Here is a 20,803-nt window from a genome sequence, read left to right as displayed (position 1 = left end):
GAATGCAGTATCAATAGCTGACTGGTAATTAGTATATGTGCTTAATTGCCTTCATTTTTTTTTCATTAATTTCTTTTAGTTCTGTAATGAGAGACTTTAAAACTAGAATCTTGAAAAAAAAAAACTAGAATCTTTTTTCTTGACATTTTCATACCAAAACAAAACAAACAAACAAAAAAAGGTATTTTCTTTTTGAATCAAAATTAAAAGAAATGTGAATAGAGTTTGAAAATAATTCTCTTGTTATATAGAAGCTTCTTTTTTTAATGGTTTTTTCCTTGAAAAATCAGCGTACTACATTCATGAAACAGCCTGTGTTCAAAATAAAGCTTGATTTGAGATGCATTGTATTTAAAATTATCTCATTAATTTAAAAGTTAAAAGATCTGATCATTTGTTATAAGCTTGCTTTGTTATATGTTTAGTTTTGTTAATTATCATCACTTTTACTTTTTCCTCATTTTTTCCTAGTGTCCCTATTTCTTACAACTCAGTGAGAGTTGAAGCAGTATCTGTTGGCCTATTTTGAATATTAACATTTTGGAATCAATTTTTTAAATAAATGAATACAAGGGACTATATCCTTGAACAGAATGGTTAATAACTATGGAAGACACACATGGACGTATATATGTGGTATAAATGTTGAAGATTTTAGCAGTTTTAGGTTGTCAGGGGAGTTTTTACCACTGCAATTTTAAGTGGAAAAAGTAACTAGTGATTGTTGGTCTAAGCCCAGCAGAGGACAAGGCCAAGATCAGAAAACTCTCTTCTCTATTTGTTACAGTTATTCCTGTGTAAGGTTCTACCACAAACAACAGATGTGGTCCCACTCTGCAGAATTCTTTTTTAGTATCTCTTACTTAAATTACTTATTTATTTGGCTGAACTGGGTCTTAGTTGCAGCATGTGAACTCTTAGCTGTGGCATGTGGGATCTAGTTCCCTGACCAGTGATTGAACCCCGGGCTCCTTGCATTGGGAGCTGGAGTATTAGCCACTGAACCACCAGGGAAGTCCCCCACTATGCAGAATTCTAAATGAAATAAATTTAAAGAAGAAATTACTCAATACCAGAAAAAAGAAAAATATTCAACCAAAGAAGTGGAACTAGAAGCATACAACATCTGAAAATAGATCACAAATTGTGATAAAAAATTAAATCTTTTCTTAAGTACACTTAAATTTAAAATATTAACAAATTTTACTGATCTATTCCATTAATATACTTAGATAGAATTATTACCAGATTTACTAGATGGAATGTATTTATTCGATAGATAGGATTTATTTATTAGACAAATAGAATTTATTTATTAGATAATATTATTACCAGGATGGGGTGGCCACATGTATACCTATGGCTGATTCATGTTGAACTGTGGCAAAACCATCACAATATTGTAAAGTAATTATCCTCCAGTTAAAATAATTTTAATAAATTAAAAAGTAAATAAAAAATATTTCTCAAAAGCTTAAAGAGAGTTCATAGTAATAATAAAATAGTTAATAATAAATTAATTAGTGATAATAATAATGGTAATAATAAAATAATAAAATCAACAACTATAGCAACAGAGAAAAAAGAAACAAAAATCCAGAACCAACTACGGAACAAATCAAAATATAAGAATAATAATAATTGTTCTTCTTGGAAAAACAGTTATTATTACCAGATTTTAATATCAGTGATAAAGTATCTTCCTGCCTTTTTTGTGTTTGTACATCTCTAACAGGTGTACCCATCTCTCTCGGACTAAAGTGTTCTCTTTTCAACTTTTTACTTTGTACTGGGGTATAACCAGTTAACAGACAATCTTGTGATAGTTTCAGGTGAACAGCAAAGGAACTCAGCCAGACATATACATGCATCTGTCCTCCCCCAAACTTCCCTTCTATCCAGACTGCCACATAACGTTGAGCAGGGTTCCCTGTGCTGTGCAGTAGGCCCCTGTCGGTTATCCATTTTACCTGCAGTAGCGTGTACATGTCCATCCCAGACTCCCTAACTATCCCTTACACCCATCTTCCCCCCATCCCCAGCAACCATAAGGTCATTGTCTTAAGTCTGTGTCTGTTTCTGAAAAACCTTTGTTTTTATCAGAATTGGGCCATTTAGGCTTGGCACCTCAGGTTGTGCTTAAAGGAAAACCGAATAGAAGAAAGGAAAACTTTCTTTGAGTATGCTTTCTTCATTTTACAGAATGGGTGATTTCCTGAAAAGCAGTCAAATCAGAATGAATAACACATTTCCATGAGACATTCCGTTTCATATCTCATGGTTTTTTCATTTTGTTTAGGTGGTGTTGTAGAGGAAGAGACGAGGGGGAAAAATAGAGCTCTCTCTATCACCCAGCACCTTTGTCCTCCGCTCGAAGCATGTGCGAGTGCTCCAGGCACTGTTTTTTTAATTTTTTTTTTTCAGGCACTGTTTATTTATTTATTTTTTATTTTTTTTTCCAGGCACTGTTTTTTTAAACTGCTTCTTCGTTATGTTGCATACTTTAATTTCAGAACAAAATAAACAAAAAACACAACATGCAACATTCAAACCCCATGTCAGACATGGAAAGGAATAGAGCTTGAGGCCCTTGTATTCTGCCTTAGACAGAAGGACAGAACTAAAACCACTAGACATCAGCAGAGGGAGCTGGGCCAGGGCCACTGCCAGGAGAGTCACAGGGACACAATACAGAGGGGACAAAGTCTGATGAGAAACTCCTCATCTACTTCTTCCATGTATCCTCGTCACCCTGGATAGGGGCGGAGGGCTGGGGGGGATGGGGTACCAGCAGCCCTGGGCTCCTCTTCTGTCACTTCACCTTCATCAGCGCCCGGCACTGATGCAGTTGAAGTAGGTCTGGGCATCCTCAAGCAAGAAGCCGGAAGAGAGCAGTTTCTAACAGCATCTGGATGGTGCTCACTTTAAAATAATTCATTAAGCTGTGCATTTGACTTATGTGATTTTCTCTGAATTTTATTTTATAATTTAAAAATGTTTTCTAAATAAATAAATAAAGACTGTCCTGTGGGAGAAAGCCCTAGGCTAATAGGAATACATCCTCTCACTGAAGCTAGAGCCCAAATCCCAAAATAGCATTCAAGATCACCCTAAGCAAATTAGACTATGGGGACCTCTGGTTCCCTGTAAGACAGGCTCTTTGGGACTGCATTGAGCTGAATCCCAGAATCCTCCTAAAAACTGAACTTATTTACTGTATTATATAAAAATTAGCAGAATACTGCTATGTATTTGCTTTCATGTGGTGGTAGGGGTGTGTGTGTGTGTGTGTGTTTGTGCGTGTGTGTGTGTGTGTGTGTGTGTGTGTGTATTTTGGTTCTTTTTCCCTCCATAATTAATCTTGGATCTCTTATTCCTTCCAGAATGGGTTTTTATCTGCAGTCCCTTATTTAGGCTGTTGGTTATGTATGATCCTGTCAGGTCAAGCTGCTGACAATTTAAGGGCAAGATGGAATTTTTCAACTCTGTGGGTTCGAAGAGTTTTTAGCCTTATAGGTACGTAAAAATGAATCATGTTGTTCTGGTTTACACTTATTTACTGTGTTTACATTGAAAGGCAAAGTAAAAGTGATAATATTAGTTATTTGTTCACGTATCAAAACAATATATTTTAGCACATGTAGTACATGTCTGTATAAGATGGTTCCTTTTGAATGATGCATTTTGAGGATTAGGATTTATAATATCCTGTTATCTCTACCATACTCTTACAGCTATAAAAAAAAAAATGGCTTGCTTTGCTAAATATCTTCCCCAGAATTTTTGTAAATCATTTTGTTTTCAACTCTAAGTTTGAAAAGAAAATGAGAAAGTCTCCATCCCTTTTTATTTTAAATTTCAATCAAAAATATATACTAGCATCATTATAGCAAATGAGGACCCATAAATCAAAGAACTCAAAGGAACCTTAAATAATCATGTTTCAGACTCTGATTTAAGAAAAGTGAATTTTAAAATGATGTAAGACAACTAATAAGTTCCTTGATTGCAGTATCTACAAATACAGCATTTCCATCATCACAGAGAGTTGCTGGATGGTCCTGCTATAGGCACAGAAAACACAGCAGCTGCTCGTTACACTCCTTCCTATATTATTTTTATGTTATGCTTAACTGCCTGTAATAAACTCCGTGTACCACTTTCAGTTGTCAAAACCTAGATGGAGTATTTTTCTAACCTTATCTAACAAAGTTCATTATTTAGTTTACCTTCTTTGGTAATGTGAATTTTAAATCATGTTCTGTATCCACTGTTGCCTCTCTCTGGAACCATATGTTTTAGTCATTCTCTTGCTCTTTTCTCAAACATTGTAGAGCTTTAGCTGAGTCCTGGTCACATGTAAATTTAATACATTGCATAAAGAGATTTTTTAACTTTTATAATAGTTGCATTAATTCCATATATTTTCCAGCACTTTTTATTTCAGTTCAGTTCAGTTCAGTCACTCAGTCAGTCGTGTCTGACTCTTTGCGACCCCATGGACTGCAGCATGCCAGGCTTCCCTGTCCATCACCAACTCCTGGAGCATGCTGAAACTCATGTGCATTGAGTCAGTGATGTCATCCAACCATCTCATCCTCTGTCGTCCCCTTCTCCTCCCGCCTTCAATCTTTCCCAGCATCAGGGTCTTTTCAAATGAGTCGGTTCTTCACATCAGGTGGCCAAAGTATTGGAGTTTCAGCTTCAGCATCAGTCCTTCCAATGAATATTCAGGACTGATTTCCTTTACTTATGAAACTATAATTGAAGCTGAATCTTCCAGGCAGTACAATGTTTCTACAGTAGGTGGCAGTAATATCAAATCTCAGATTTATGCTATATTAAAGAGCAAGCAAAGACTAATGCTGGGGCTTGTTTTTTTTTCTTTCTATAACGTTTTAACTCCAGGGATGATTGGACCTGCGATATTCCTGGTTGCCGCAGGATTTATAGGCTGTGATTATTCCTTGGCTGTTGCATTCCTAACCATATCAACAACACTGGGAGGCTTTTGCTCTTCTGGATTTAGCATCAACCATCTGGACATTGCTCCTTCGTGAGTACTGATTTAAGATTGGTTCAGATTAACTTTAAGTTATTATTTAAATTACTAATCATTATTTAATCATTATTAATCATTAATTGTAGTGAATTATGCATAACATAAACTTTACTATTGATACCATTTTTAAAATATTTTAGAAGCTCTAATGTATTTTTATTTATTTATTTTTTTTTTAACTTTTAATTTTGTATTGGGATATAGCCAATTAAAAATGTCGTGAAAGTTTCAGGTGAAGAGCAAAGGCACTCAGCCAAATATATGCATGTATCCATTCTCCCCCAAAACCCCCTCCTACCCAGGCTTCCAAATAACATTGAACAGAGTTCCTTGTGCCTCAGAGTAGGTCCTTGTTGGTTATCCATTTTAAATATAACAAAGTGTGCATGTCCATCCCATATTTCCTAATTATCCCTTCATTAAGTGCATCCATTCACACTGTCGTGCAACCATCAACATGATCCATTCAAGAACTCTTTTTTTTTCTTATTTTTTAAAAATATTTGTTTCTTTATTTAGTTATGCTGGTTCTTCATTGCTGCTCAGGCTTTGTTCTAGTTGGGGAGAGCAAGTTCTGCTCTCTGGCTGCAGTGTGCTGGCTTCTCGTTGCGTTGGCTTCTCTTGTGGAACAAGGGCTCTAGGGTGTCTGCTGGCTCAGCAGTTGTGGCACAAAGACTCAACTGCCCCGAGGCACATGGGATCTTCCTGGACCAGGAATCAAACCCACATCTCCTGCATTGGCAGGCAGATTCTTTACCACAGAACCACCAGAGAAGCATGTTCCAGAACTGTTTTTTATCTTCCCAAGCTGAAACCCTGGACCCATTAAACACTAACTCCCATTCTTCCTCCCTCACCCCCAATCCCTGGCAACTGCCTTTCTACTATTTTCTTGTGTCTATGAATTTGACTGCCCTAAGACTGACTTAAATCCTTAAACAAAGTTTCAGTTTACGTAATAATTAAAGCATGAAGTTGTTTTTAAATTTAAACGTTTAACTATCATCACCTCTGTAAAAACATTACATACACCGCCCAGCTAGAATAGGACCTTTGTGAAGGCAGAGTTCTTCAGAGTCTTAACGTTGGAGCTTGGCCCAAGGTGAGCATTTAGTTGGTTGGATGAATGCCCAAGATCAGACCAAGTTGTTTGTCCAATTATGATCTTACCTATGTGCAAATATATTTGTTTAGTACTCGATAACATATAAACCATCTTCACAAACATTATCTTGTTTGATCCTTAAAGCATCCCTTTGAGAAAGGCATTCATGACCTATTTTATGACTGAGAAAACTCAGATTCAGAGAGGTCAAGTGACTCATCTTGTATCACTCAGCTAATAAGTGATAGAGCCAAAACTTCCTCTAGGATCCTACTTTTAAGCCCAAAATTCTTTAAATAGCTATTTCTCTGGAACTATTCTTCGGGACACATTCTTCTAGAATTCTTTTGTGCCAGTTGACACAAGGTAGATGGGGGGACTGTGTGAATATTTTAACCCAGAGGATTTGGTACACTTAATGTTTTAAAAATAATGAATATGAATTTATTTTTAGAGAAAAGACAAGTAGTCTCCTACCCCCAATTTTTCACACCTAGACACCTCAGAATCTTCCTATTCCTATTATTCCTCAGTCTCCCATCCGTTCAATAAATACTTCTAGATAATACGTTTTCTTGTTTTGTATAAGAAGTCCAAGAAGGCACCGCAGGATCAGAGTCTTTGTATGCCTGGCTCCAGGCAGAGTCCTGTCTGCTGTTCCACAGTGCCTTCCACTGGGATTCATTCTCAGCCTCTTGTCCGTTTCCTTTCCTCCCCATCCATATGAATCCTCCCAGCTCACATCCTAGTTCTTCATTAAGCCTCTCCAGACCTTTGTGCTTTTTTTTTCTCTCTTTGTTTTCTGTTTATAATTTTATGCTGGATATCGTAGTTTCAGTTCAGTTCAGTGGCTCAGTCGTGTCCGACTTTTTCCGACCCCATGAATAGCAGCACGCCAGGCCTCCCTGTCTGTCACCAACTCCCGGAGTTCACTCAGACTCACGTCCATCGAGTCAGTGATGCCATCCACCCATCTCATCCTCTGTCGTCCCCTTCTTCTCCTGCCCCCAATCCCTCCCAGCATCAGAGTCTTAATTCCAATGAGTCAGCTCTTCGCATGAGGTGGCCAAAGTACTGGAGTTTCAGCTTAAGCATCATTCCTTCCAAAGAAATCCCAGGGCTGATCTCCTTCAGAACGGACTGGTTGGATCTCCTTGCAGTCCAAGGGACTCTCAAGAGTCTTCTCCAACACCACAGTTCAAAAGCATCAATTCTTCAGCGCTCAGCCTTCTTCACAGTCCAACTCTCACATCCATACATGACAACTGGAAAAACCATAGCCTTGACTAGATGGACCTTAGTTGGCAAAGTAACGTCTCTGCTTTTGAATATGCTATCTAGGTTGGTCATAACGTTTCTCCAAGGAGTAAGCGTCTTTTAATTTCATGGCTGCAGTCACCATCTGCAGTGATTTTGGAGCCCCCCAAAATAAAGTCTGACGCTGTTTCTAATGTTTCCCCATCTATTTCCCATGAAGTGATGGGACCGGATGCCATGATCTTCATTTTCTGAATGTTGAGCTTAAGCCAACTTTTTCACTCTCCTCTTTCAATTTCATCAGGAGGCTTTTTAGTTCCTCTTCACTTTCTGCCATAAGGGTGGTGTCATCTGCATATCTGAGGTTATTGATATTTCTCCCGACAATCTTGATTCCAGCTTGTGTTTCTTCCAGTCCAGCGTTTCTCATGATGTACTCTGCATATAAGTTAAATAAGCAAGGTGACAATATACAGCCTTGACGTGCTCCTTTTCCTATTTGGAAGCAGTCTGTTGTTCCATGTCCAGTTCTAACTGTTGCTTCCTGACCTGCATACAGATTTCTCAAGAGGCAGGTCAGATGGTCTGGTATTCCCATCTCTTGAACAATTTTCCACAGTTTATTGTGATCCACACAGTCAAAGGCTTTGGTATAGTCAATAAAGCAGAAATAGATGTTTTTCTGGAACTCTCTTGCTTTTTCCATGATCCAGTGGATGTTGGCAATTTGATCTCTGGTTCCTCTGCCTTTTCTAAAACCAGCTTGAACATCTGGAAGTTCACGGTTCACGTATTGCTGAAGCCTGGCTTGGAGAATTTTGAGCATTATTTACTAGCATGTGAGATGAGTGCAGTTGTGCAGTAGTTTGAGCATTCTTTGGCATTGCCTTTCTTTGGGATTGAAATGAAAACTGACCTTTTCCAGTCCTGTGGGCACCGCTGAGTTTTCCAAATTTGCTGGCATATTGAGTCTAGCACTTTCACAGCATCATCTTTCAGGATTTTAAATAGCTCAATAGGAATTCCATCACCTCCACTAGCTTTGTTCGTAGTGATGCTTTCTACGGCCCACTTGACTTCACATTCCAGGATGTCTGGCTCTAGATGAGTGATCACACCATCGTGATTATCTGGGTCGTGAAGATATTTTTGGACAGTTCTTCTATGTATTCTTGCCACCTCTTCTTAATATCTTCTGCTTCTGTTAGGACCATACCATTTCTGTCCTTTATCGAGCCCATCTTTGCATGAAATGTTCCCTTGGTATCTCTAATTTTCTTGAAGAGATCTCTAGTCTTTCCCATTCTGTTGTTTGCCTCTATTTCTTTGCATTGATCGCTGCAGAAAGCTTTCTTATCTCTTCTTGCTATTCTTTGGAACTCTGCATTCAGATGCTTATATCTTTCCTTTTCTCCTTCGCTTTTCGCCTCTCTTCTTTTCACAGCTATTTGTAAGGGCTCCCCAGACAGCCATTTTGCTTTTTTGCATTTCTTTTCCATGGGGATGGTCTTGATCCCTGTCTCCTGTACAATGTCACAAACCTCATTCCATAGTTCATCAAGCATTCTATCTGTCAGATCTAGGCCCTTAAATCTATTTCTCACTTCCACTCTGTAATCATAAGGGATTTGATTTAGGTCATACCTGAATGGTCTAGCGGTTTTCCCTGTTTTCTTCAGTTTGAGTCTGAATTTGGTAATAAGGAGTTCATGATCTGAGCCACAGTCAGCTCCTGGTCTTGTTTTTGTTGACTGTATAGAGCTTCTCCATCTTTGGCTGCAAAGAATATAATCAATCTGATTTCGGTGTTGACCATCTGGTGATGTCCATGTGTAGAGTCTTCTCTTGTGTTGTTGGAAGAGGGTGTTTGCTATGACCAGTGCATTTTCTTGGCAAAACTCTATTAGTCTTTGCCCTGCTTCATTCTGCATTCCAAGGCCAAATTTGCCTTTACTCCAGGTATTTCTTGAGTTCCTACTTTTGCATTCCAGTCCCCTATAATGAAAAGGACATCTTTCTGGGGTGTTAGTTCTAAAAGGTCTTGTAGGTCTTCCTAGAACCGTTCAACTTCAGCTTCTTCAGCATTACTGTTTGGGGCATAGACTTGGATTACTGTGATATTGAATGGTTTGCCTTGGAAACGAACAGAGATCATTGTGTCGTTTTTGAGATTGCATCCAAGTACTGCATTTCGGACTCTTTTGTTGACCATGATGGCGACTCCGTTTCTTCTAAGGGATTCCTGCCCACAGTAGTAGATATAATGGTCATCTGAGTTAAATTCACCCATTCCAGTCCATTTTAGTTTGCTGATTCCTAGAATGTAGACGTTCACTCTTGCCATCTCTTGTTTGACCACTTCCAATTTGCCTTGATTCATGTACCTGACATTCCATGTTCATAGCTTAATTTGTAATTATTTCTGAATGTAACCCTTCTCTTTTTCTTGCCCTAATCTCTTTGGGAGCTTTCTCAGACTGAGACATCTTTTATATCCATATCACAACTGCTGCACAAGGAGAAGCACCCCCAGTCCATAGTTGTTGAGTGGTTGATGTACATGATCATACTCAAAAAAATAGGAGCTTCCATCTACATACCCTTAACAGTGGGGAACCGAGGAAAGAAACAAGTGACACTTGGATATTGGGCCAAGAAACAATTTGAAACAAAAGATAGCCAAGCAAAAGCTCTGGTGCTGTCACCGCTGAGGGTTCAGGGCCCAAGTCTGTCCTGTTGACCCCCGGCAGTACTGTGCAGGGCCATCAGCAGTGCTGTCAATCAATTACATGCATGGAAGAAGGGAAATAGATTTTCTTCTTTTATTATTTTATTTTATTTATTTATTTTTGGTTGTGCTGGGTCTTTGTTGCTGTGTGGGCTTTCCTCAAATTGTGGTGAGTGGGGCTGACTCTAGTTGTGATGTGCAGGCTTCTCGTTGTGATGGATTCTCTTGCTGCAGAACAAAGCTCTTGGGCACATGGTCTTCAGTAGTTGCAGCTCCTGGGCTTTACAGCACAGGCATAATAGTTGGGGTACATGGGCTTAGTTGCTTCCCAGTACTGGGATCTTCCAGGACCAGGGATCAAACCCGTGTCTCCTGCGTTGACAGGCAGATTCTTTACCACTGAGCCACCAGGTAAGCCTGGAAAACAGATTTTCGTATTCAGTATCATGAGAAAATCCTTTCTAGAAAACTATTTGTGTATTGACCTTACTGTGTGTCAATCAACACTTTGCTTTAACGCTCTTTCTTATGAGAAACAGGGGAAGAATTTTGTGAACTTTACAAGCTAGAAAATGTTAAGTATACATGTTGTTGAGTTTAGAACTAAAGGAGTTTTAGAATTCCCCAGTGGTCCGGTGGTTAAGGCTCCTCACTTCTAGTGCAGGGTGCACAAGTTCAGTCCCTGTTAAGGGAGCTCTTAATAAGCTCCAACATGCCATGCAGGGCAACCAAAAAAATTTCTTTTAATTAAAAAAAACTAAAGGAGCTTAACATAGTGAGGAAAGAGAAGAATACTTGAAAAGTAAATTAACCTCAAAAAAACCTTGTTAAATATAGTGACAGTTTGAAAGATCGGATACAAGCATAACTGAAATAATTAAGAGCCCATTGACATGGAAGGAGTGAAGGTGTAAGAAGCCTTTTCAGCGGAAGGGCCTAAGCAGGAGCCTGAAGGCCCAAACACATCTCTCCTCCGGACTTGAGGCAGACGTGGTATTTACAAAGTAGACTAAGTCTCATTACAGAAAAGGATTCAAGGCATAGCGATAATTAAAGGACTGAAATATGTTCCCTTATGCGATTGATTAGAAAAGGAATCTGGAAAGGATTTCCCTGGAAGTAAGTTAAACGAGTGACAGTGTTTTTATAAACTACAGTGTATAGATTATACATGCAGGGTATACAGCGCATAGTTCGTACGTGCTGTGTATACAGCGCATAGTTCGTACAAGCAGGGTATACAGCGCATAGTTCGTACGTGCAGTGTATACAGCGCATAGTTCGTACGTGCAGGGTATACAGCGCATAGTTCATACGTGCAGGGTATACAGCGCATAGTTCGTACGTGCAGGGTATACAGCGCATAGTTCGTACATGCTGTGTATACAGCGCATAGTTCGTACGTGCAGGGTATACAGCGCATAGTTCGTACGTGCAGGGTATACAGCGCATAGTTCGTACGTGCAGGGTATACAGTGTATAGTTTATACAGTGTATAGTTTTATCATAGAAAGTTAGAACTAGGAAAGATTTTGAGTGTTCTTTATGCAGACTTTGGTCCATGGACCACTGGCATCATTACATGAGAGCTTGTGCGAAATGAAGATTCTCAGGAATCTCTCCAGACTTAGTGAACCAGAATCTATGTCTTTAGATCATCAGGGATCTAAAGGATCCTTTGTATCCCTGTGTTTTCAAGCATGAGGCCCAGGGCCGGCCCAGTCTTCTAGTGCATACAACAAATGTCTGTATAGTACCAGTTGTACATTCAGCCCTCCACATGGCACTATAGAAAATAAAACCCAGCTCCTGCTCACAAGGCAATCAGTCTAGTTTGGGAAAGAAACAATAAAAAATAATTGTAGTAAGTTATGATGATAATTCATTCTTTCAGCAAATACTTATCACGTGCCTACCTACTAAGTGTCAGCCAAAACAGCCCAGCTCTGGCCTGTGGAACCCTTAGTCTAGGGTGGTGGACATGAAAGAAACAAATACAAACTAACTTTCTGAAGAGAAAGTAAGAGAATATAATAGGGGGCATAAGGCAGACCAGGGAGCAGGGGAAGGTCTCTCTGAGGAACTGATACTTATTTAAGCTAAAGCCTCAACGATAAGCAAGAAGTTAGGCAAAAAGGAACTAGTGTTCTTGACAGGAGAATTTACATGGCAGGAAGAGGAAATTGGTGTGTGTCTCTGTCTGCTTGGGCTGCCAGAATAAGGTACACAGACTGAGTACCTTAAACAACAGAAATTTTTTTACAGTTCTAGAGGCTAGAATTCCCATCAAGGTGCCGACACCTTGGTTTCTGGTGAGGACTCTTCCTGGTTTGCAGAAGGGCCAGCTTCTTGCCCTGTGCTCGCACGGCCTTTCCCTGTGTACGTGTGCATGGGTGTGTGCAGAGAGAGAGCTCTGATGTCTCTCACTCTTCTTATAAGGGCATCAGCTTTGTCAGATTAGAGTCCCGCTCCTTATGATCTCATTTAACCTCTATCACCTCGTAAACAGCCTGTCTCCAAATGCAATCACATTGAGGGTCAAGACTTTAACATATGAATTTTGGAAGCACATAGACATTCAGTCCAAAACTGTATATTTCACTTAACTGAGAGGTCACTTGTGGCTGAGATGCAGGGAAGAAAGCCACTGGGGAGTAAGTAGGGGCCTATAGTAAGTATTTTAAATTGTATCCAAAGCAAGTAAGAAATGACCTTCTTTGGTCACTTTTAAGGTCACTCTTGTGTGAACAAATATAAGCAGAGAAAACCAATTAGGAGGCTATTGCAGTAACCCAGGGAGGAGGTGGTGATGGCCTGGAGAGATAGGAGATGTATAAAGATAGATAGATTCGAGGTCTTTGTAAGTACAATAGAAGTGACTTGACAGTAGTTTAGACCTGAAAAGTAAAGAAGATACCCATGATGATGCATGCATGCTCAGTCGCTTCAGTTGTGTCCAACTCTTTGTGACCCTATGGACTGTAGCCTGCCAGGCTCCTCTGTCCATGAAATTCTCCAGGCAGGAATACTACTGGAGTGGATTGCCATGCTCGCCTCCAGGGGATATTCCCAACCCAGGGATAGAATCCACATCCCTTGCATCTGCTGCACTGGCAGGCAGATTCTTTACCCACTGAAGCACCTGTTGCTGTTGTTTAGTCGCTCAGTCGTGTCCAACTCTTTTAGACCCCATGCACTGCAGCACACCAGGTTCCCTGTCCTTCACTATCTCTCGGAGCTTGTTGAAACTCATGTCCACTGAGTTGGTGATGCCATCCAACCATCTCATCCTCTGTCATCCCCTTCTCCTCCTACCTTAAATATTTCCCAGCATCAAGGTCTTTTCTAATGAGTCAGCTCTTCACATTAGGTGGCCGAAGTATTGGAGCTTCAGCTTCAGCATCAGTCCTTCCAATGAATATTCAGGACTGATTTCCTTTAGGATTGACTGGTTTGATCTCCTTGCATTCCAAGGGACTCTCAAGAGTCTTCTCCAACACCACAGTTCAAAAGCATCAATTCTTTGGTGCTTTATGTCCAAGTCTTTATGGTCCAACTCTCACATCCAAACATGACCACTGGAAAAACCATAGCTTTGACTATACAGACTTTTGTTGGCAAAGTAATATCTCTGCTTTATAATATGCTGTCTACGTTTGGCATAGCTTTTCTTCCAAGGAGCAAGTATCTTTTAATTTCATGGCTGCAGTCACCATCTGCAGTGATTTTGGAGCCCAAGACAATAAAGTGTGTCACTGTTTCCATTGTTTCCCCATCTATTTCCCATGAAGTGATGGGACCAGATGCCATGATCTTTGTTTTTTGAGTGTTGGGTTTAAGCCAACTTTTTCACTCTCCTCTTTCACTTTCATCAAGAGGCTCTTTAGTTCCTCTTTGCTTTCTGCCATGAGGGTGGTGTCATCTGCATATCTGAGGTTATTAATATTTCTTCCAGCAATCTTGATTCCAGCTTGTGCTTCATCCAGTCTGGCATTTCTCATGATGTACTCCACATATAAGTTAAATAGCAGAGTGATAATATACAGCCTTGACATACTCCTGAGCCACGTGGGAAGCCCATTATTCTGGTGACTAAGTTGTATTACATTTTTGACCCATAGTCTTTCTCATTAAGTAAACTGTAAGCTTCTTGAGAACAGGAGCTATGTTTAATTCATTACTGGACACAAGGATGCTCTATAGTGGTGGACACAAATGACATACTTAGGAATTTTTTGTTAAGTGAGCCGCCGCAGTGAGAAGCACATGAACTGCAGTGAAGCATAGTGCCTGTTCACCACAGCCAGAGAAATGCCACGTAGCAGTGAAGACCCAGCTCAGCCAAACATAAATAAATAAACAAAATTTAAGAATTATTTGTTAAATGAATGGATGGATGGGTGAGTGACAGCAGTAGTTGGTGTTTACTATTAAAATGGCTTGAACTCTTGGATCTCCTTCATGCATTATAATTATAATTGGTTAGAAACTGTGATAAGAATCGACTATGTTCCAAAGAAGATATTAGGGTGAGTGATGTATTTCTTACACATTTGAGGAGTATTTTCATAATCAACAATTTTAGTTCATCCTTTTCCGTCTTATTCTGAGAATAGTCAATAAATTGTGGGAAAATAAGACATAATTTTTAAAAATGCATTCAACAGATTATTTATTGACCAAAGTGGTATGTGTCCTGGGCACACCCAGATTCTATCCTCAAGGAGGTTAAAATAATAAACTATAGTTTTGTTTTTTTTTTTTTTATGTTGGAGTCCAGTTGATTTACAATGTTGTATTAGTTGGACAACAAAGTGGATCAATTTGCTGTATATGTATATGAATCTATTATACGTATCCATATATCCTCTTTTTTAGATTATTTTCCCATGTAGGTCATTATACAGTATTGAGTAGACTTCCCTGTGCTATGGAATAGAGCCTTACTAGTTATCTTTTTTATTATAGTAGTATATGTATGGCAGTCCCAGTCTCACAGTTTATCTTTCTCCTCCTTGCCCCTCCTGATAACAATAAGTCTCTCTGTGACTCTATTTCTGTTTTGTAAATAAGTTCATTTGTACCATTTTTTTAGATTCCACATGCCCATCCATGTTGCTGCAAATTACATTCTTTCTTTCTTTTTTGTGGTTGAGTAATATTCCATTAAACATATGTACCATGCCTTCTTTATCCATTCCTCTGTTGATGGATATTTTATATATCTGTAACAATGCCTTATTGAAAACAGTCATCACTGAATTCACAACGTAGGAAAGATCAGTTTTCTCATGCTTAATTTTTTGCTACAAGCCCCAGCATTATAGGTTATAACATTCCAGTATTAAGTACTGATTTGGAACCAGACAAATTGAGTAACATTTTATAGTCTTCCTTTCTTTCTTATCTATAGAGTAAAGATAACCTTTCTCTTGGGGTTCATTTTACTGTTAAAGTGGGATAAGATATAAAAACTACTTAGAACCCTGCCTGGCATAAGGTTTTTCAATAGGCAATCAGTCCTGTTAGCATGTAAATATATATTGACATGGTATTTTCTAAACCTTTTCTTCTGTGGACTAAGATATATATTTTCTATGGATAATTTTGTTACTCAGATTTCAAAGGATTTGAATAGATTTTTAACTATTAACCCCACAGAATTCTAAGGCTCCAATAGCACAGAATCCAGGCTGAGTCCATACAACAATTTCTTTCCCCCAGGCTCTCATCAGTCTTTCATGGCCTTTCTTGCCTAGTGTAATATAAATACTTGAATGAGCTTCTTGGTGTTGACATTTAGAATTTCACAACATTCATCTGCACCTTAATATCTGTCACTGAAAAGGCCTGGCAACACTGCAGTCATTTCCTCCTACTGCCAAGGTGTTAATGCTTTAAAAAAAAAAAAAAGACAAGTTCTGCCAAGGTTGGTTAATTTAAGATCTGCTCCCTACAGGGCATAAGCCAAAAAGTTCGGAGCTCTTTTGTTTTGTTGTTGTACACTGTGTACATCGGTTTTCAACATAAAAATTTGTGATGTTTATAGATAACTGAATTGGGTTTAGCAGGATATTTTATTTAGGCACTGTGTCGATCAACTCAGGATGCCATAAAAATACCATGAGGCTGGGTAGCTTAAAAAACAGAAACTGACCTTCTCACAACTCTGGAGGCTAGAAGTCTGAGGTCAGGGTGCCCGCTGGGTTGCATTCTGGTGAGGGCTGCCCTCCTGGTTTGCAGACAGTCACCTTTTCACTATGTCCTCACGTGGCCTCTCCTCCATAGGAGCTCACAGAAACAGAGAGAGCAATCTGCCTTTCGTCCTTTCCTGGTAAGGCCACCAGCCCTATTAGGTTGGGAGCCTATCTTTATGACCTCATTTAACCTCAATTGCTTCTTAAAAGCCCTGTCTCCAAATACAGTCACATTGGAAGTGTGGGTTGGGGGAGGACACAATTCTGTCCATAGCAGGCACTTTTCCATGTCTAAAATGGGGCGAGGAATTTCAGATCAGTGGTCTGCAACTGAGGTACTGAGGATCCTAAACCTAACAGAAACAGTATCATCCCACAATAAGACTATGTGGTCTAATTAATACCAAGCTTCTTTAATTTTGACCATAATTTTATTCTATAATATCACTGATTATCTCATTAAAAAGTTTAAAATCTCTAATTGGCCTTTGCATGTAACTTGGTGGCTTTTGGGCTTCCCTGGTAGCTCAGCTGGTAAAGAATCCAACTGCAATGCAGGAGACCCCGTTTCGATCGCTGGGTGGAAAAGATCCCCTGGAGAAGGGATAGGCTACCCACTCCAGTATTCATGGGCTTCCCTTGTGGCTCAGATACTAAAGAATCCTTTTGCAATGTGGGAGACCTGGGTTCGATCCCTGGGTTGGGAAGATCCCCTGCAGGAGGGCATATCAACCTACTCCAGTATTCTTACCTGGAGAATCCCCATGGACAGAGGAAGCTGGTGGGCTACAGTCCATGAGGTCGCAAAGAGTCGGACACGACTGAGTGACTAAGCACTGCACACAGCACAGGTGAGTTTTATAAAAAGTAACTTAATTTACTTGATTAACTAATGTTTAACTCTACCACCACCACTGAGTTTTCATGCTAAAAATATCAAACCTAAATGTAATGAACCCTCTAGGATCTCAAGTCTGTAGTCTGCCACGACCCTATGGACTGTAGTCTCCCAGGTTCCTCTGTCCATGGAATTCTCCAGGTAAGAATACTGGAGTGGGTTGCCTGCCATTCCCTTCTCCAGGGAATCTTTCTGACCCAGGGATTGAATCTGGGTCTCCTGCACTGCAAGCAGATTCTTTACTGTCTGAGCCACCAAAGAAGCCCATAGATACTACCAGTGTACAGGAAATACAGGGGAGATAAAGTGAAGTCGCTCAGTCATGTCCGACCCTTTGCAGCCCCATGGACTGTAGCCTACCACACTCCTCCTTCCATGGGATTTTCCAAGTAAGAGTACTGGAGTGGATTGCCATTTCCTTTTTCAGCGGATCTTCTCAATCCAGGGATCAAACCTGGGTCTTCCGCATTGCAGGCAGACGCTTTACCATCTGAGCCACATAGGACTATATCAAATGATGCCTCAGTCTACAAAATTTAGAATTGTAAGGCCATCTGCAAGACAAAATCCCAAGTTCTTCTGTTAAAACGCACAACTTAGAATACTGTTCAGCAACCCTAGCATGTAATCCAAAATGTTGCATACTGTATAATCCTTCGGAATCAAGTCCCAGGAGAAGGTACTTTGTCCCTTTGTCTCCAGGGGACAAAGCTCCAGCAGCCGGTGCAGCCAGAGCCCCATAGGATCAGGCATGGGACCTGACCAACTGCAGGTCACTCTGGTCAGCATGTATTGAATTAGCATATATGTTGCACTGGAAATAATAAAGGAGAATAAAACATGAGTTTTCAGGGACACTATGGGGTCAAAATTAGCAAACTTGAATTAGATAATGATTACCTCTTAAAACATGAAGTACCAGCTTTGACGACAATAAAGATTCTGAAAAGAATTTTTATCAATAGGCATTTTTGTCATCTACACACAGTGTCAAATGAAACTCAGTTTGTCTGTTTCTGGGACAATATGCAGGGATTTAGCTACAGGAAGACGTGTAATAAGTTCAACAAATAAGTTGTGAAACTGTGCTTGATATCTCATTTCTATAATAATATATTATTATGTTATTAGATATATTAAAATATATACAGGAAAAAATTAGGATATTTACCAAAATGTTACTGTTGATTGTATCTACATAGAAGGATTATAAATAATTTTACTTTCTTCATAGTATTTTTCTTATTTTAAATTTTTAACAATGACATAAATTCTGTAATCAGGAAACAAATTCTCTTTTTAACTTCAAAAATTTTAAGATACATGAAGCTTCCTATCTAGATACCATCTGGTATGAAAATCATATCTCAGCACGTCTCCATTTCACTGTAAAAGAGATCATTTCAGTGGCTGTGTTCCTCTATATGATGTTAGAACTATTGAAATACGAGGTTTTCAGCAGCTAACTATTTAGTCCTATTTCAGTAAGACATTGCATTTAGACATAAAATTTCACAAGAGTACAGCATGGGAATGTAGCTATCTATGGACAGAAGCTACTTAAATGTGTAACACAGGGAATTGCCTGGTGGCTCAGTGGTTAAGATTCTGCACTTCCATTGCAGGGAGTACAGACAAGTTCAGTTCCCACCCTCCCAAAACACCTGTGTAACACATTAATAAACCTCTATGAAAATGTTTCTGCAGGTATGCTGGTATTCTCCTGGGCATCACAAATACCTTTGCCACTATTCCTGGAATGATTGGGCCCATCATTGCCAGAAGTCTTACCCCTGAGGTAAGTAGATAACTTACTTATAAACCAAAAAGGTCTAAACAGTTCATTTGAAACTGCACATCTATATCAAAGTTGAGTATATTTAATTAAGGGTGAAATGCTGAAAATGCTGAATCCCAAAGAAAGGCAATGCCAAAGAATGCTCAAACTACTGCACAATTGCACTCATCTCTGCTGCTGCTAAGTCGCTTCAGTCGTGTCCAACTCTGTGCGACTCCATAGACGGCAGCCCACCAGGCTCCCCCATCCCTGGGATTTTCCAGGCAAGAACACTGGAGTAGATTGCCATTTCCTTCTCTAACGCATGAAAGTGAAAAGTGAAAGTGAAGTCGCTCAGTCGTGTCCGACACTTAGCGACCCCATGGACTGCAGCCTACCAGGCTCCTCCAAGCATGGGATTTTCCGCACTCATCTCACACGCTAGTAAAGTAATGCTCAAAATTCTCCAAGCTAGGCTTCAGCAATACGTGAACCGTGAAATTCCAGATGTTCAAGCTGGTTTTAGAAAAGGCAGAGGAACCAGAGATCAAATTGCCAACACCCGCTGGATCATGGAAAAAGCAAGAGAGTTCCAGAAAAACATCTATTTATGCTTTATTGACTAAGCCAAAGCCTTTGACTATGTGGATCACAATAAACTGTGGAAAATTGTTCAAGAGATGGGAATACCAGATCACCTGACCTGCCTCTTGAGAAACCTATATGCAGGTCAGGAAGCAACAGTTAGAACCAGACATGGAACAACAGACTGGTTTCAAATAGGAAAAGGAGTGTCAAGGCTGTATATTGTCACCCTGCTTATTTAACTTATATGCAGAGTACATCATGAGAAATGCTGGCCTGGAAGAAGCACAAGCTGGAATCAAGATTGCCAGGAGAAATATCAATAACTTCAGATATGCAGATGATACCACCCTTATGGCAGAAAGTGAAGAGGAACTAGAAAACCTTGATGAAAGTGAAAGAGGAGAGTGAAACAGTTGGCTTAAAGCTCAACATTCAGAAACAAAGATCATGGCATCTGGTCCCATCACTTTATGGGAAATAGATGGGGAAACAGTGGAAACAGTGTCAGACTTTATTTTGGGGGGCTCCAAAATGACTGCAGATGGTGATTGCAGCCATGAAATTAAAAGATGCTTGCTCCTTGGAAGGAAAGTTATGATCAACCTAGACAGCATATTCAAAAGCAGAGATATTACTTTGCCAACAAAGGTCCGTCTAGTCAAGGCTATGGTTTTTCCAGTGGTCATGTATGGATGTGAAAGTTGGACTGTGAAGAAAGCTGAGCACCGAAGAATTGATGCTTTTGAACTGTGGTGTTGGAGAAGACTCTTGAGAGTCCCTTGGACTGCAAGGAGATCCAACCTGTCCATTCTGAAGATCAGTCCTGGGTGTTCTTTGGAAGGAATGATGCTAAAGCTGAAACTCCAGTACTTTGGCCACCTCATGTGAAGAGTTGACTCATTGGAAAAGACTCTGATGCTGGAAGGGATTGGGGGTAGGAGGAGAAGGGGACGACAGAGGATGAGATGGCTAGATGGCATCACTGACTTTATGGGTGTGCGTCTGAGTGACCTCCAGGTGTTGGTGATGGACAGGGAGGCCTGGCGTGCTGCAATTCATGGGGTCACAAAGAGTCGGACATGACTAAGCGACTGAACTGAACTGAACTGAAAATGCTGAATGCCTATTCTCGTGCAGTTATTTACAGCAATGAAAAGCTAAATGCCTTAGTAGGTGGGAAAGTATATTTCA

The 20,803-nt window shown here is 39.8% G+C and overlaps 1 protein-coding gene across 3 annotated transcripts in view; it reads left to right on the top strand.

The window, feature by feature from the left end:
- The window catches only part of SLC17A5 (solute carrier family 17 member 5), an 86,094-nt gene that overhangs the window by 51,061 nt on the left and 14,230 nt on the right, over positions 1–20,803 (top strand). For all 3 annotated transcript variants that reach the window (XM_018052865.1, XM_018052864.1, XM_005684429.3), the window contains 3 exons: positions 3,384–3,516; positions 4,909–5,056; positions 18,955–19,045. In XM_018052865.1, coding sequence (XP_017908354.1) covers positions 3,384–3,516; positions 4,909–5,056; positions 18,955–19,045 — 372 coding nt within the window. The remainder of the gene's footprint in view (positions 1–3,383; positions 3,517–4,908; positions 5,057–18,954; positions 19,046–20,803) is intronic.

This window comes from Capra hircus, chromosome 9 (assembly GCF_001704415.2).
Source record: "Capra hircus breed San Clemente chromosome 9, ASM170441v1, whole genome shotgun sequence".
NCBI classification, from domain to species: Eukaryota; Metazoa; Chordata; class Mammalia; order Artiodactyla; family Bovidae; genus Capra; species Capra hircus.
This window is presented reverse-complemented; position numbering and strand designations above follow the sequence as displayed.